At 33.2% G+C, this 19430-nt stretch overlaps 1 protein-coding gene across 2 annotated transcripts in view; it reads right to left on the bottom strand.

Annotated features, from left to right (window-relative positions):
• Nucleotides 1–1745: 1745 nt before the first annotated feature.
• Nucleotides 1746–19430, bottom strand: part of LOC111053049 (xaa-Pro aminopeptidase 3) — a 36492-nt gene continuing 18807 nt past the window's right edge. Inside the window, exons 5-8 of one of the 2 annotated variants that reach the window (XM_022339878.2) lie at nt 11735–12044; nt 10205–10446; nt 3501–3621; nt 1746–1997 (exon numbers count right to left, since the gene is read on the bottom strand). In XM_022339878.2, the coding sequence (XP_022195570.2) occupies nt 1816–1997; nt 3501–3621; nt 10205–10446; nt 11735–12044 (855 nt within the window). In that variant the 3' untranslated portion in view covers nt 1746–1815. Of the gene's footprint in view, nt 1998–3500; nt 3634–10204; nt 10447–11734; nt 12045–19430 lie in introns of both variants that reach the window. The other variant, XM_039432431.1, reaches the window with a different exon arrangement.

Genomic DNA, 19430 nt, shown 5'->3' with positions numbered 1-19430 from the left:
ACTGTATAGTTTTCTAAGATCCAAATGCACATGATACATTTAAACCACGTCTAGAGTAAACGCGTTTAAACCTCTAATCGGTATACTGATCGAGGATCAGCAGAAAGGTAGCCAGGCGCAAAAGTACTAAAACCGGCACTCCTTGATAATTTTTGGGTAACAACCGTGGAATATGTCTCAATTTCTTAGGATTAGTATAATAAGAAACAAACGTGTTTTCAGCTGCAAACTGTACCTACTTTTTTCTTTTTTTACGATTGCAATCCAATCATAGAAAGTGGACTTACAGCCTCCAACTAGAAGTCATTTTGAAGCTTCGGAAATATTCTACAACAGTGTCTGAATAATATCACTGAATGTCTACTGCAAATACATTTACAGGGTGAAAAGTGACATTTTGTCCCCGAAAAAAATATAATTCATGCTTTTCAAGATTAATCATGGAAAGAGAACTGAAAATGAGATTTTCTCTGGAATTTTATAGTTTTGTCACCCCGGTAATTTTTAACACTTTTGTGTAGAATAAATTCGATATATCTAACTTCAACTGAATGACAATCGTTATAAAAATTTCTCTCAATTATGGCAGCAATCTTGAATTTTCCAAAGATGATGTCTATTTTCGTTGTTTCCATCATCAATATTCTTATTCAGCTTGCTCAAACGAAGAGATTGAGACCATTTGCAAGTCTTTATCATGAAGTACGGTAGTCATGAAAAAACCGATTTTATAGTTGTAGCTTGCTTAATACATCATGCCTATGGAAAAGCCCACCAGAAATCATGCAAGGTTTTCTTTTGAGGGCGCTTGAGAATACATTTACTTTAGTGACGTACAGCGCTTGAAGACATATCAATTTGAAGCTAAGAAAACGACCTGATTTTCAGAGATTTAACATTTCCGTGTATCTATTGAACAAAAATGTAGAAATAGGAAGAAATTTGAGATTTGAGAAAATGGGAGAAAACAAATTCTTGTGATTTTGGAAGGTTGAATGCTCTTTGAGAGTTTGGACTGAAGAAAGGGCCATAGAAACTAAGATCTATCACTCAAATTAGAAAATATACATAACCTTCGATCAATCTCAAGTTGTAGTTTTGACCTTTAGACTCTCCTTAGTATGGATTTTCAAGGAAGTAAAAGTCAATTAATTGTCTAAACACTAAAGGTTACAATCATTATAGTGCTATTTTCAAAACTGGAAATTTTAGTTCATATTCTGTAGATCAATGCCAGATTTTCTTGAAATTTTTCAAATAGTCATCAGTAAATAAGATTTTCATTTATGTTACAGACTTCTTCCTATATTAATTTGATGTTGAATCATGCAATCTGTCGAGACTGACTGACTGACTGATGTTGAAACTTGTCATTGTCGCACTTCGCTACGAAACAAAAAATCACTATTCTGATGAGCGGTTGTAACACCCATTACCATGAATATTTTACACTATTATTGATTGTAAACAAAGTTGAATCTGTATATTGAATGATTGAATCACACAATAAACAATGATAAAATCACTAAAGAAAACGAGAAGTAAAAGATGGATTGAATTTAAATGTCAAGTTTCAGAGCTTTAAATACATAGGTAATGTTAATATATAATTAAACATAATACTTGACAGTAATTTGACAATACTAAACAGTTATTTTGTCAAAACAGTAGTTAATGTATTAGAAGTAAGACGGCATTAAAGTTCTAGGACTGGGCGACAGTGTGAGTAGAGATTTATAGACAAATGAAAATGTGAAGAGGTTTATTTATTATGTATAAAAACATGTGTATAATTTGAGATATAACAAAATAATCTTAACTACTTTCTATTGTACTTTTGGAAGACATAATTTTTTCAATTTCCGCGATCTCTTTAGGACAAGATTCAGACAGTACAATGGGGCCTCCCTCAGTCACAAGAATGTCATCTTCAATCCTGATCCCACATCCACGGAATTCAGGTCTAGCATCTGTATTGTTCTGATTTATGTAAACGCCTGGAAAAAATTAACTGGTTTTATTGTAAGCCAATAAAATAATGGTGTTCATGAATAAGCACATAGCTGTTCAGAATAAAATGTCAAAACTGGATTAAATCTATTTTTCACATTTTTACAGAAAAGATGCAGTTAAGATTGATCACATTCATATCTAGAAGCAGAATATAATATCATTCTCAGTTCAATGGTTGAGCATTGAGTAAACATTTCCGGAGGAGAAGACTTATAACCTACAAAATTTAGTTTAGTCTACAATATCTATATTACCATTGTATGGCCATTGACTGTCATGTATTTAATTGGCTAGCTCGATCACATTGTACAAATCTGCCATTAAGATTCCAAACAAATTTTATAGTCCTATCTTATTGCATTGGAAATTTGGAAATTATCACTTCTGTGACCGATTGGAAACATATTTTGAACTTCCGATAAGTTTAGTGTAACATTTTCAAAGGAAAATTGATTATAACTAATAACGCTTGAAGCATCAATTTTTCTTCCCTCGGGCTCCTCGCGGACCATTTCCAGAGCTTTCGCGGACCACTTTTTGGGAACCACTGATCTGGATAAATATGCAGAAAGATAGATTTCAGTTTTATTGTATTTCCTCATCCAATTTATTGGATAGAACTTCTAATAATATAATTTCAAAATATTTTTGCGGTTCAATTGGATATAACATTTTATGAAATATTTATCCGTGATTAAGTGCTGATAAAAGACGTCTTTACTTCTATGACCGTTCTATCTCAGATAGATTTCCAGGTACATTATAATAATGTTCCTTGTATTTCGAAAAACACCCGTTTTTAGCTTCAACCACCATTATTAACTTCAATTTCCTCTAATAGAGATTTTGCAAAGTGTTCGTGTGATCATATTCTATCAAATATTCTTCAAAATGCAAAGAAACCGTGTACACATGAACTTATTGTTTTTTTTCTAGTTATATCATCGCATGTTTATTCCTTTATAACGATTACAGAGATTTAGATTAGTTTCACAAACGTCTTCTGATATATAAGGACATGAAGCTGAAACAATACCTCAAGCAGCTCAAAGAAAAATTACCAAGTCCAAGTAAACTACTAAACTAGGAGTAATTATGTCAATCTACTCCACTAATTCCAAATAGTTGAAAAGTTTATAGAAATATTGTAAGAAAATATACGGAATAAGGATAAATGAACAATGAGATAAACTATTTTTTATATAGGACATAGTTATTATTCATTCATTAATTAAAGGAGTATATTAAACCACTCAGATGACCTGTTGGGAGACCAAGAGAGCGATAGAAGGATGGGGAAGGAGAGAGTGGGGAAGGATGCTGATGAAATGTTATGATAAAGGGAATGGAAGAGACCGGCGATGAATAGAGATGGGTGGAGGCGATGTTTGGTTGAGGCCAGAGCTCGATTTCGGCTTTAGATTTGCTGCTTGGAGAAAGAGAGAATAATATCATAGTCATGATGAATAGTAATTGAAGTAACTGACCTGGTTCCACAGTGACCACCATTCCAGGTTTTAAGTTGATGCTCCTTTTTATTGTTGCGGTGTCATGTATATCCATGCCAAGGTAATGGCTGACATGATGTGGGCAAAACTCGAAAGCCATCTGGAAAACACACTTCACCAATAGTGTTATAGTACGGTAGAATGATAGTACAGACGAAATCTTCTAATAGTTTTATTCATAATATATGGAATATGAATTGCATATCATAGTACAATACAATCTACAATGCGATGTAATAGAGGAAAAAAGAGAGATGTGAATTTTCATATAGTAGATTTCAGCTCGAATCCAGAGTTTTTAACATTCAACTCCTAAAGTTATAACGGATTTTTTTCAAGTTGTTGGAGATAAATGCCAATTTAATGACAAGTTGAAAGAGTGCCGTATCAGCCCAAGATTGCAGACCTCGCCCGTCAGCGGAGGGCCACTAAAGTTCAATTCTACACAATTCAAGCATAACCAAGCTTGCACCTGCACCAATGTCATCACATCCTTATACAAGGTTATTGCATACAGTCCAACATAGAAGAATTTCATTTTTCTTATTTAGTAGTGAGTATTCTTATATTATCAATACACATAGCCCAGTCAATAAAGGTTTTTTCGATCCGAAAATTAAAAAAAAGCTGAATCTTTTACCATCGATAGAACCCTCCCAGAGGGTCATTCTCCCAAAAGTCCCAAGAAATCCCCTTGGAGCTTTCCCCCCTAGCCCCCCTCAAAGTTGAAAAATGCAGGTAATCACGGAAAATCAATTATCTCTGTACCCATTGATCGGAAACAGTTCTATTATATGCCATTCGATTCGTTATATTATGGACTACAATATTAGTCATACATTTTTTCAATAAAATTAACAGTTTTCTTGATAAAATAATATAATGTAAAAATTTAGGGGTTTTTCGATTTGATTTTTTTGTTTTCTTCGATTAACTTCAAAGCAAGTAGTTTTAAAGGAAAATGAGCCAAATAATTAATGTAGCCACTCTCATTGCAAATCCTTTGATGTATATTGTTATGTATTTGCGATTCGATTTGACGCCGTGGAAGGGGAAACAGTCGACGCGGAACGGCGCGGCTGACTGGCTTAGCCATAGTAAACAGCAAACTGGAAATCAATTATCTCTGTAACCATTAATCGGAAAAAAATCTATCATATGTCATTCGATTCGTTAAATTAAGGACTACAATATTAGTCGGATTCATTTCCTCAATAAATCGAACAGTTTCCTTGATAAAATAATATAATGTAAAAATTTAGGGGTTTTTCGATTTGATTTTTTTGTTTTCTCCATTTAACTTCGAAGCAAGTAATTTTAAAGAACAATGTGACGAATAATTAATGTAGCCACATTCATTGCGAATCCATTGATGTATATTGTTATATGTATTTGCGATTCAAGTTGACGCTGTGGAAGGGGAAACAGCCGACGCGGCTGACTCCCTTCACCATAGTAAACAGTATAATACTGCTGTCTACATTGCATCTCATTTACACTATGGCGCTCGAAACAATTAATTTTGTCTATTGTCTTGTCATGCGCTGTATATAGATTTTCACTTTTCAATACTCTAAAAAAATATTACAATTTTCTTGATTTAACCATGCTCATGATAAAAATCAGGATTTCGTTGTTAGCTCACAGAATTTATTATATTAATTTGAAGTGTGCCTTCTCCATACCAGTCAAGGTAACACAATTGATAACTCTAGTTTCAGATATTGATGTTTTTCAACGAAGTTTCATGATATATATGTGTCCGACTCCTTCAACTTATCCTTATTTTGTGAAAAATGAAGATTCAAAATTTCTTTTCATAGCTTTTCTTGTGTTTTATCTTGTTTCATCACTCTTTATAATTTAAACACTAATAATGGAATGAATATCATCAGATCACGTGAACAAAAAAAATAAATGGGTGGGCCTACCTGAGATACTATATGATAACACTGTACTCCTAATAAGTTGTAAATTTTCAAGCTGAAAGTAGATTAATTTGTTGCACATTCGGTTCAAATATTAACAAATGTTACTAAATATCACCGTTAATTTATATTATTTATAAAGCTTATAAAATGTAAAACCAACATTTCAAATTTTCTCTACCTACTGGAGCAAAACATCGATAGAAAATAAAGAAGAGCCCATTATAAGCACAATATACTTGTGTACTAGAATTCACTTGAACTAACTCATCATTTCAACCCTTCAATGATCACAATGAACTAGAATGGTATAAAACCATAAAATTGATAATCAGGTACATTTTTCAAATAGCTTCACCCAACTAAATCTGTGAATGCTAAGTCATAAGAAATCATGTTCAATTGATTTAATTTGGATGCTTCAAATAGAAAATGATTTATTCTTTTGGTGCCCTAATCGAGATCAATTTCAATCAAAATTAATCGACATAAAGAAAAGCTTCTGCCAACCTTGTGTAATGAATGACAAGATGCGAGTGGAGGTGAAAAATCGATATGTTAACAAAAATAATAGAAGATGATGAATCATCTTTCAATTAATCTTATACAGTAGGGTACTTTGTGGTTAAATGTGAAACACTTTCATGATTTTCCTAACTTTTATGCATGCTTACTCTTCCTTAATTTGTATGTTTGCATGGCTTTCATCTTTAGAATCTACTGAATTTTCATATTGGACTGTCTAAATAATGTAGATTCAACTAGTAAGAACGGAAGATAAGCTACTTTACAGAGAGAATCATAGAAAGTTTCAACTCAATAAGCCCAATGTATTAATTTTTTTATGCCTCAGCCGTCATATATATTTGGCTAAACTGAAGGTATATTATCAATCTGGCTTGGAGAATATCAACTACTGTAGAGAAACAGCAAACACTGCACGCTATGATTTTTCAGGAAATTGCCACTGTTAACACTATTGTAGACTAATCTATGATTTATCTCAGTTTTTGACATTCATAACTTATGATAAATTTTAGCATAGAATTATGATCATACACACATATTTTAAATATGTATTATATCATGTAATAGTATGAATATTTTATCGGTTGCAAACAATATCTTTGTCTGTCATAGAATGCATGATTTAGCACATATATAACAACAAAATGATTTTAGAGAATTTAGAGAATTAAAATGTGAAAAATTAGTTTCATTGCATGTCAAAACAATAGACAAAATTGATTGTTTCGAGCGCCATAGTGTGAATAAGATGCAACTTAGAAAGCAGTAGGCCTACTACTGTATTTTACTGTTTACTATGGTGAAGAGAGTCAGCCACGCCGTACCGCGTCGACTGTTTCCCCTTCCACAGCGTCAACTTGAATCGCAAATACATAACAATATACATCAATGGATTCGCAATGAATGTGGCTACATTAATTAATTGTCTAATTTTCTTTAGATTATTTGCTTTGAAGTTCATCGGAGAAAACAAAAATCAAATCGAAAACCCCTCAATTTTTACATATATATTATTCTATCAAGGAAATTGTTTGATTCATTGAGGAAATGGATACAACTAATATTTTAGTCCATAATGTAACGAATCGAATGACATATGACAGATTTTTTTCCGATTAATGGTTACAGAGATATTTGATTTCCAGTTTGCTGTTTACTATGGCTAAGAGAGTCAGCCGCGCCGTTCCGCATCGACTGTTTCCCCCTCCACAGCGTCAAATCGAATCGCAAATACATAACAATATACATCAATGGATTTGCAATGACAGTGGCTACATCAATTATTTGTCTCATTTTCCTTCAAAACTACTTGTTTCGAAGTTAATCGAAGAAAACAAAAACATCAAATCACAAACCCCCTGAAATTTTACATATATATTATTTTATCAAGAAAACTGTTGATTTTATTGAAAAAATGAATATAACCAATATTGTAACCCATAATGTAACGAATCGAATGGCATATAATAGAACTGTTTCTGATCAATGGTTACAGAGATAATTGATTTCCCGTGTTTACCTGCATTTTTCATGTTTTGGGGGGTTGGGGCAGAAAGCTCCAAGGGGATTTCTTGGGACTTTTGGGAGAATGACCCTCTAAGAGGGTTCTATCGATGGTGGGGAATTGAGCTTTTATTTAATTTTCGGATCGAAACTGCTTTTTTAGACCTTCATTGACTGGGCTAACAATTGAAAAATAAGAGATAGTCCAGTCGAATGGTCGTTTTTCAGGAAACAGCCCCGAAAGAATTTTTCTCAACGGTTCTATATGTATTTTGGGGCGCTGAATTCGAATCCGGAATTTGCTGACACGTCAGAGGGCGGCTTCACCCCCAAAACCCCCAAAATATCAGACTTTTTTTAAATTTCTCATTCAATCTCGAAAACCTTGAGTTTCTCAAGAAAAATCATTCAGGTCAAAATTAAAGAAAATAGAATTTGCAATAAAGTGAGTTGTCACGCAGGACTCTACCGTTTTTGGTTCCGGAGCTACAAATTTTCAAAAAAGGGTATTTTCAAAGGGTTTTTCAAAATTATGCAAACTCACCACTTTCACCCTATACAACTTGGATATTTCACTAGTAATAATGAAAAACCACACATCACGTGGAAGAGCAATTAATTCTGAACAGGATTACTTGGTAATTTTCAAATTTAGTAGAGGGGGAGGAGGGGGAACACCCAAAAATAGAAAACATTATTCAGTAAAAATACAAATTTTTCATTATAATACCTTTTCCAGACCTTCCTAAGAAAAAAAAACATATTTCGGCTCAAATCATCAGAAGGTTTTTTTCTATGAGAATCACCCGTTAGATACACTCAATTCCATTATTTCCGGGTGGGGGGGGGGGCACCCATAAGGATACGTCAAGGATCAAAACTTTAAACACTTATAACTTTTGACAGAATGATCAGATCTCCTTGTCATTCATCTCTGGTCGTCAAGGCGTTTCAAAATCATGTATCATAACTTAAATTTGATGAAAAAATAAAAAAATCCTCACTTAGTGTATATAGTCCATAGCCCATAGTAGCGAAAAGAGGAAAAAATTCTCTACAACCTTGACTACTTTTTGGATTTTTTTATCTGAAGTATTCTACAAGATACACAACTTTGAGTATGCGAGACTGTGAAAATGATTAACGTATCACAAATTTTTCGCATATTCAAAGTTGCGTATCTTGTGAAATACTTCAGACAAAATATCCAAAAAGTAGTCAAGGTTGTAGAGAATTTTCTCCTCTTTTCGCTACCATGAATAGTTTTTTTTATTCTAATACAGTTCAAAAGTTACAACCGATTTAAACAATGATTATTTTCATTTTCTCATTTTTTTTGCGATTTCACTGTTATTCAAGAGTCTCTAAAACGAGTGAGATACATGATAGAAACTTGCGATTGGTCTCAAATGAAAGAGAATTACATTCTCTATAAGCTGCGTTGTCTTAAATCCATCTTGCATGACTGTTTATTATCGAAAAACTGTCAAGACTGTAAAAATGAGGAAAATATCGCAAATTTCTTGATTTTTTGAAACAAACGTATCTTACTTCATGATCATATTTTTACAAAACTCACCTGACATGAAAGAGGAGATTCTGTTCTTTAAATCAAGACCAAGTACAATTTTTATTCATTTCGGGTTACCGAGATACACAGTTTTGAATATAGAAATTGGACATTTTTCTGTGTATTTAAATATGGGCTAAAATACACTAAGAGAGGATTTTTTTATTTTTTCATCAAATTTAAGTTATGATACATGATTTTGAATCGCCTTGACGAGCTGAGAAGAATGAGCCGTAGAACAAGGAGATCTGATCTGATCATTCTGTCAAAAGTTATAAGTGTTTAAAGTTTTGATCCTTGACGTATCCTTATGGGTGCCCCCCCCCCACCCGGAAATAATGGAATTGAGTATATCTAACGGGTGATTCTCATAGAAAAACCTTCTTCTGATGATTTCAGCCGAAATATGTTTTTTTTTGTTAGGGAGGTCTTGAAAAGGTATTATAATGAAAAATTTGTATTTTTACTGAATGATGTTATTTATTTTTGGGTGTCCCCCCTCCTCCCCCTCTACTAAATTTGAAAATTTTCAAGTAATCCTGTTCAGAATTAATTGCTCTTTCACGTGATGTGTGGTTTTTCATCATTACTAGTGAAATATCCAAGTTGTATAGGGTGAAAGTGGTAAGTTTGCATAATTTTGAAAAACCCTTAAAAAATACCCCTTTTTTGAAAATTCGTAGCTCCGGAACAAAAAACGGTAGAGTCCTGCGCAACCACTCACTTTATTGGAAATTCTATTTTCTTTAATTTTGACCTGAATGATTTTTCTTGAGAAACTCAAGGTTTTCGAGATTGAATGAGAAATGTAAAAAAAAGTCTGAAATTTTGGGGTTTTTGGGGGTTTTGGTGGTGAAGCCGCCCTCTGGCGTGTCAGCAAATTTCGGATTCAAATTCAGCGCCCCAAAATACATATAGAACCGTCGAGAAAAATTCTTTCGGGGCTGTTTCCTGAAAAACGACCATTTGACTGGACTAGGAAGTATAGTGGAAAGTAACAGATTTTGAAATAATTGAGTGATTAAAATCAGGTGCTGGCGTTTTCTCAAAAAATCATAGTTTACAGAGAGATTTGAGAATGCTAAATTTGGGTTACCTTACAGAGTATATTATATAGTAAATAACAATGAACTAGTCTATAAAATAATATTCACCTTTGCAAGATTTTCAGATGGTATCGTAGATGACAAGACACCAGCTTCTTTCAACTTTTTGCCCAGTGATCGACACATGTATTGGAAGAGATTGTCGAGAGACGGCATATCGCGGCACAAATCGATCACTTCCAGCTGCAACTCAAGCACCAACTCGTACAGCACTGTTTGCGCTGAACTGAACTTCCCATTCACCGGCCACGTCCTGGTTATGTCACTAGCATAGCCGTGGTATTCACAACCTGCAAACACACCGCACCATTCAACACACTATCATCAACACCATCATGGACAGCTTAGATCATCATCGTTCAATGAAATATTATTATAAAATCTCTATCTATATGCTGCATGATAGTTTAAGAAGAATAATCCAAGTATATAACGAACTTTTTCCATATTGTAAGTGTTCTCTCATGTTAAATTACATGGATTACATGACAGAGGAAAAATATATAAAATAACATATCAATTAAATTAATCCATTGCGGCACACCTCTCCTACTTTCTTCAAGAGTTGAAGAGGAATGCGCTCTTCCGAACCTAGTTCTTTCACAATACTGGGTACAATAGACCCAAACACTTACCATTTAGGTACTTCTGAAACGTTCCATTCAGTTCGGGAAAATGATTCTTATTGTTATATAATGTAATAAAAATGATGTTGAAGGTTCGGTAAGACAAACAGCTATTGATTCCAATAATAGTATTTATTCTACTGGCGTCTTTAGCCCAAAGTACAAGAATGATTTTGCATTGTATTCCATCATTTAAGATCTTAATACTACATTTACAAAGGAGAAGTGACTCATAACAACTAACTGGGCCCTTATAACTACTAAATGAGTATAATATAAAATAAGTTTCATACCCAGATTTCATACCCCAAACAATTGATGTTTCCTTTACCAGCTCTCAAACAAGAAGAAGTATGAGCCATGAGAACCCACCAATAAGACATTCTAACCTCAAAATTGAATAAAATATATTATAACAAATCATTAATTCTTATAATTCTGATTAAGATAAAGTAAATTATAATCCGTTGTAAATATTTTTATATTAGTTTTTTAGGTTTAAGTTTGTAATAAAGAATGAATTTATTTAGTTACATTTCATATATACTCAATATTTGTGCAGTTGCAGTTTATAGTTAATGTTTTTGGTAATGTTATATTATAAATATTATTTAGTCCTATTTTAATTTGTTTTAATAAATATTCAATTATAATAACATTATTTCAATTCATTGCACTTAACTTGTAAAGTTATTGAGTGACGCGCGGTTTGAATGTTCACATTACACCATCATTGAATCACACTTAATATCAAAAAACTTGAATAACTCACTCATCATTCATACTAGTGATGCTTTCTAAAACAAAATTGACCATACCTTGATTGCAGTTGGAAATAAATAGTTGAATCATGCATTGATTTGTTATGTTTTTTCTCAGATGAATAATACTTTTAAGAATCTTAGAAGCCCTGATTTGAGTCGAAAAGCATTGTGTTAGAATAAAATGATACCTGAATCGACAAGCACCAGCTGGCCATGCCTCATGTGCTGGGTGTTGTTGATGTAGTGTATTATGGTGGCATTGTTGCCGGTGGCGACGACTGGCGGATAGGCGAGCCACTCGGCGCCACGCATGCGGCACTCATAGTCGAGTGTGGCGAACAGCTGATGTTCGGTCAAGGCCACGCGCCCCGTGGCCGCCATGCCGGCAACGATCGCTTCGCTCGCGATCTGACAGGCTCGTTGCATCAGCCCCTGTTCGGCCGGCGACTTCACCAGCCGCATCTGGTGGATGTGCGCACGTGGTGACTCCCGCTCCCCCTGCCACCACAATAACAATACTAAATGCAAACCACTTGTTACTGGTGGCATTTCACAGAGTATTTCGATTTGGATACTATACCCAAGATACTAACTCAACTAAATTGGATAAATTTCTTAGAATAATTTTTTACCATTGGTGCTTTTTGAGATAATTAGTAGCAAATAAATCCATCGGATTTGAGGATACATTCTCCAAGATATTGTTCATCCAATGACATATTTGACTTCTCAAAATATCATTTCTAGGGAAATTGATTACAAATTATACAGAAAACTGACAATAACTTGAATTGGGCTATTTTTAAAATTGAATCATTTTCAAATTTAATATTTTGAAAAATCATGTCATGTGATGTACAATATATTGGTGAATTTATCCTAAAAATTTCTTGTTGACTTCTTGGTAACTTGATGGTATCCAAATCGAAATACCCTGAGAAATGCCACCAGTATAAAGTTTTCATTGTGCGTGGTGCACAATGTTAACAGTTTCAGTGATAATTTAACAATAGCAACATACTAATATTGTGAGTTTGATTATATTGCTGTTGAGAGATGATTGATGGACTCTCAGTTGACTCAGAGACATTCAAGTTGACATTATACAGAGGGATCCAAAAATTTACACACTAATTGGCAGTAAATGTAAAGAAAACATAACAACATATAACTATGAATCTTACTCTGTATTGCAGTTCAATGATTTGTGAAAAAATTGTGTGGCGAATAGCCCGCTTGCAAACTGTGACGCCGTTTCAGATCGTCGTTAACTTTAAGGCCGTTTCAGAGGCCGTTTCTTCAGGCGATGAAGCACGTATCCCAACTTATTAATACGCAACCTATGAAAAGTTCATACTAAAATATATTGTTTTCATTATTTTTTCATTTGATCACATATTGAGCTGTGGTCGAGTGTCTTTGTTTAGCTGAGAGCGCATGCGCTGCCCGAGACGGCCACGTTGAAAACTGTAGGATTAGAGACGCGTATTGTGTAGTGTCAGCTTTTTCAAATGGACGGATTGATTAACATGTCTTTTAAAAGACGTCGCTCAAACAATGCACGGCGGTACGAATTCCAGTACATTACCAAGATTTTTGACAAAGTGTGTTGGCTTATACATTTCTTTGGATCCCTCTGCACATTATGGCATTGATTTTCAAATTATGATGAGCCTCCATGTTTGTGATCAAGCTCTTCTGATATATTATCCTATTTTAAGTATATCTTAAAATATATTAGAAAAGCGGAACAGTGATTTTAGTAGCAAAGAAGAATAGTGATTCGTAGATGAAAAACAGATACAGTAGTGATTAACGATTTTAATAGGGATTTCACAACAACTCATAGAAAATTATAAAACATTTATAGAAGAAGAACCTAGTAGAATGATCAGAACGACTTAATTAATGAATCAAAATTCGGAGAGGAGGAACAGTTTTGGGCTGTGCCCGTTAGTTCTCCACCAAATTATTTTAAAAAGTAATAAATTGTATATCACTGAATCAATAAAAGAATTATAAAAAAATTGAGAAGATTGAACCAAGTAATTAGAAAAGATAAATTTGAAAAAGGTTGAATAGAATCGACAACCATAAATTGTAAACTAGGATCAATAAACAATTAAAAGCTTCTTCAACGTTATCGTCTAGTAGTATACAGAGTGAATCATAAATGTATATGAGCCCTTCAATGAATTGGAGACTGTTGTAGGTAGATATAATACCGATTCCTGTAACTTTCAGGATAAGTTATCGGTCAAATACTCTACCTTCTGACGTACAACTGAATTTCAACCCCTCATAAGGGGGTGACTTAGGGGTTGTAACTCGAATATTTAAAATGTTTTAAACCCATTGTGTGGTACATAATTATTTTAAAGGCCTTTTTGAAACAAGAAAGGTAACACCAATAAGAATTTTCTTGATACTTTTATCCAAAATAGCGGGTGATTGAACTTTATCAATTATTATTTCTTTAAAAACTAAGACTTCAATCACCCGCCATTTTGGATAAAAGTATCATAGAACATTTTTATTCTTGTTTTAGAAAGGCCTTGAAAATTATGTGCTACACAATGACTGTTAAAATTCAAAATATTCGAATTACAGTCCCTAAGTCACCTCCTTATGAGGGGTTGATATTCAGTTGTACATCAAAAGGTAGAGTATTTGACCAATAACTTATGCTGAAAGTTACAGTATTATATCTACTGTAATATTATATTTTTTCTCGATTAAAATCGAATCTTCAATTCGAGATCTATAAAACTTGATAGTAAATATATCAGAGAAATCGATATGCGGACAACTTTTAACTGAGAATTTATCATAAATAATTTATTGTGTTGCACATTCCATGGTATCACCAAAACAGAGTTAACAGAATTAACAGATCATTATAAATAGCATAGAGGATAAATAAATTTAAAATAACAGTTTTGAAATAAAGTTTTATTGAGAACAAATGTAAAATGTAAATTCTAAACTTGTAATTTATAATTTTTTGGAATTTAATATCGATGATGTGTTCATAACGTCATCACTGTTTTTGGCTTCATCTAAAATGCTATCTTTGTAAGCCCTTCTCAAAAAAAAATGGTGGCTGGCTATGGAAATTGTTTTGTGCTCTCTGAATATTTTTCTGTTTAATTGAAATTTATAATGCTTTAATTTGAGATTTGAACAGTGTTCTAATTTTGTATAATTTGATTTGTGTGTCTACAAGCCTATAGCCGGTGTTTTCAACTATATAAATGGATAAGTATTTTAGCTTGTAATGATGCTATATGTTTAAGTGTTGTAAGGTATTGTTTTGTGGATTTGTGTTGTATATTGCCAAAATTCTTATGAAGATTATAAGTTGATTTGCTCTGAAAACTGGATTTCCTATTCATTAGCAATAGATCTATTCATAATTTATCACGAATTTACCATTTTGGAGCTGATAACTTTCTTTAGGTTGATAGGTGAAAAATGCTATTCAACCTATTTAGGATAAATTGGTAGAACGGCAAATGGTACGCCCTGGTGTGGGACCGAAACTACAAAATATATCCCTGGTTATAAAAAATTATTGGTAGGATAGATATCTTGATAGATTGTGAATGGGAGATGCTGCTGAGTGGGAAATCGGTTCGAGAAAGTTCAGGTTCTAATGAGTAAATATTTCTTACGCAGTAGCAAGATGGAGAACAATAAAAATAATGAAGTTTTATTCAGTGAAAACATTCAAAATTTAGATGAAAAATCTCAAGATTTAGACCTAACCTTAAACAATGACTCAAATGATAGTGTAGCTGTAAGTGAAAACGTTTCAAATGTAACAATTCATGAGGAAGTAGTAGAAATATCAAATGAAACAAGTATGGTAGGAGCTAAAAATGATCTAAATCTTATAGCGTTCTTAACACAAAAGTTTGATAGACAAAATGCTAGATTTGATGAGCTAAATGCTAGGTTTGATAAGCAAAATGCTAAGATTAATGAGCAAAATGCTAAGATTGATAATTTGAAACAAGATCAAAGTGCTAGGTTTGATGATATGAAGCAAGAATTTGCTAGCATAAGACTAGAGAAGGTTAATACAAAGCAGAAAATTAAAGAGATAAATGATACATTAAGTAAAAATCACAAAGAAATAGGTCATCTACAGCAGAAAACTAATGATCTTAAAATATCAATGTTAGATGTAGAAAAATCAATGCAAAACAAAATCATTCAAGTTTCTGATAGGGTCGATGATGTTAATGAAAGAGTAAATAAAAATAAGATCATAGTTGAGCAACAAAATATGACACAAGATGCTATCAATGTAGAAAATAGTGAAAGTATTAAGCATGTTGAAAAAGAGGTTGTAGAATTAAACGAAAAAGTAGACAAGGAAATCAAGGTATTATCCTCTTTGAAAATAGATTGTCAAGAAAATACAGCTGCTATAACTGAGGTTAGGAAAAACATAAATAAAATTAGCATGTCAACAAAACCGATGTGTAATCATACTGGTAACAATAGTATTTTCGATAGGTTTGAATTCCAAATGCAAATTGACAAAAAGAATCCAATACATTTCTTATTAAACTTGACCGAGTATCTTGAGAGAAATGAAATCACAAACTGGATCAAAATTAAAGGTATTTTGGAAAACAATTTTAATTCAAATTTTGCTCATCGTGATTGGTGGATTTTCATCCGTTTTGATGTTAATTATTTTGAAGAATTTAAAGAGAAATTCATTGCTAGAATGTGGTCAGATGACATTCAGTCATCTGCTAGAAATGATTTGAGATTTGGAAAATATAAGCCAAACTTATCTAAGAATCTTACTGAGTATTATATTTCTCATTTCAACATTGCTAAGAAATTCAAGGTTGATGATCTAGTTGTAATTCAAAATTACATTTTGTCGAGCAAGCTGAAGAAGTTTTCTGCCAAGCTGTGTCCTAAATATTGTGGACCTTACATAGTAAGAGATGATCTCAATAAAGGGTGTTTCAAACTTGAAGAGATAAGTACAGGTGAAATTATGAGAGTGTAAAATCTGACAAAGCATTTATTGGAATGGTTCCACTTGTTACTCGTTCCGCTACTACATAGACATCATGTCGTCATTGTGCGTCTGCGCTGACCAGTGACGTCACAGTCGGTTCTTCGACACTGCTTTAGTCAAGCTGGTTTTCTATACTTTTATTCGTACTTTTTCGTCGGATTATTTGCCGTTGCAATTTTAATATTTTTACTATTCGATTTTTTGGAATTTAATCTTGTCTTTAGGCATCTTACTTTCTAGATATTTGTTACTTTTTCACCATGCGGTTGCGGGCGCTTTGCCTACGTTTCAAACACATCCGGCATTTTGCCTTTTTCATTGAGCATTGTAGTGTTTCCATGTCTTTTGCAATGGTTCCTAGTCGGGTGTGCATCCTGCGCCCGGTCTAAACTTTTCATCTGAATTCATCGGACCTACGAAACGTTTTTAAAGTGTGAATTATTCTACAAATTAATTCGTTTGTTCTATTCTTCAAGTGTGATTCAATTATTCATCGATTTCTTCACTCATTTACTCTGTTAAACCTTTGATAAACTTTGTCAAAAATTGCAACCTCGTGTGAGCGTTCATCGCTATTTATTTGATCTACAGAACGTTTTTAAAGTGTGAATTATTCTACAAATTAATTCATTTATTCTATTCTTCAATTGTGATTCAATTATTCATCAATTGCTTCGCATTTTTGCTTTGATAAACTTTGCAAGGTTCACGACCTCGTGTGAGCGTTCATCGCTATTTATTTGATCTACAGAACGTTTTTAAAGTGTGAATTATTCTACAAATTAATTCATTTATTCTATTCTTCAATTGTGATTCAATTATTCATCGATTGCTTCGCATTTTTGCTTTGATAAACTTTGCAAGGTTCACGACCTTGTGTGAGCGTTCATCGCTATTTATTTGATCTACAGAACGTTTTTAAAGTGTGAATTATTCTACAAATTAATTCATTTATTCTATTCTTCAATTGTGATTCAATTATTCATCGATTGCTTCGCATATTGCTCTGATAAACTTTGTCAAAAATTACAACCTCGTGTAGGCTTCAATTGCCATTCTTCTACAATTGGCTTCACCTCGTGAAACTCAAGCTTTCAAGTTCATCATCTCTACCGTTTGGAAATCAATCCAAAAATTCCACAACTTGAAGATCAGATTATTCGTTTGGAATTCTACTTGCTCCAGCCTACATTTCCACTGGGGGATTCACCTGCTGTAGTGGACGTTTCCATGCTTGTCATCGCATGGCCAGATCATGTCATCGCTTGCTGATGTCCTGTTTCTGTGGGTATTGCAGAGTCATTGCCTGTCTGCCTGGCTGCATCTCCTCTTCAAAATTTTATTCAGGTTATGTAAATCGCTCTATTCAATTTTCATTTACGTATGTATCATAATTGATTTATTAATGTCTATCTTGACATTTGTTTCACTGAGGCCACTGATGCCTACTTATTGTTTTATTAATGTCTATCTTGACATTTGATTCACTGAGGCCACTGACGCCTACTTATTGTTTTATTAATGTCTATCTTGACATTCAATTCACTGAGGCCACCGACGCCTATTAATTCATTGGATTTGACAGCTACCCTTGGCTTTACAAGTGATTTTCTGAGGCCACTGACGCCTACTTATCGTTCTATTGATGTCTTTCTTGACATGGTTCACTAAGGCCACCGACGCCTACTATTTCATTGGATTTGACAGCTACCCTTGGCTTTACAAGTGATTTTCTGAGGCCACTGTCGCCTATTAATCGTTCTAATTGATGTCTGTCTTGACATTCAATTCATTGAAGGCCCATGTCGCCTATATTTAACCTGGACAATCTTCACATTGTATTTATTAGCTACACTTAGCTCTTAAGTGATATTTTAAGGCCAGTGACGCCTATTAATTGTTTGGTCGAAGTCTATCTTGACATTCAAATCACTGAAGGCCTATGCCGCATATATTTTTATATATTTTACTTATTGAGCATTATTTACAGCTTATTGTCATTTTTTAATCATTAATATTGAACCTTACAGCAATAACTTTCATTATAGCACTCAATTTATATTTATTTCAGGTATCATTAATACTACCTTTTCGATTATTGTCAGGCTTCAATGGTCATTAATGTCATTGACCTAATTTCATTTAAATTTTGTATTTCTCTAACGTTTTTTCACATGTTGTAATTTTCCCAAGATATTTAACTTAATCTACTTACAATTGTTTTTGTATGTGGCCATCTGCCTATTATTATTTTATTGATCCCAAGATATTTGACACAATTGTTTTTGTATGTGGTCATCTGCCTATTATTATCTTATTATTATTAAATCTTATCTTGTTGATTCATTTAGTCTTTTATTGGCGTACTTACCACACTTTAAGCTATCAGTATTTTTATGCACAGAATTCAAAGATTTATTTGTAGATACCAACTATCATTCACAGTCCACTGCCCTGACCTTGGATTCTGTCAAGAGTCAATCATGATATCATGATCAATTATGATGAAGAAATACCATCAGAAAGCACGCAATGATTAGGAATCCTGTGTTATGCCGGGATTCAGAATAGCATAATCCCTATGCAGTGTATGGTAAGAGTCAATAATTGTGTCTTTTTTCTTTCCTGTAGCCTATTTTTCTTGGCCCTTAATCGTTTCAAATTTTGATTCTCTCCTGTCTTTGTGTAATGTTCAGTAAATTTCTTCTATGATGCATATCTTAACCAATCTTGTCCATAGTCATTTAAATTTGTATTTTTCTGAAATAATTTTTGGAATTTAAAATAGTAGCTTATTTTCCTAATCTTTAAATTGTTGATAAAACTTAACTTTTCTA

This window comes from Nilaparvata lugens, chromosome 7, assembly GCF_014356525.2.
Source record: "Nilaparvata lugens isolate BPH chromosome 7, ASM1435652v1, whole genome shotgun sequence".
Lineage (NCBI taxonomy): Eukaryota > Metazoa > Arthropoda > Insecta > Hemiptera > Delphacidae > Nilaparvata > Nilaparvata lugens.
Note: the sequence above shows the minus strand (reverse complement) of the source record. Positions and strands in the feature narration are given on the sequence as shown.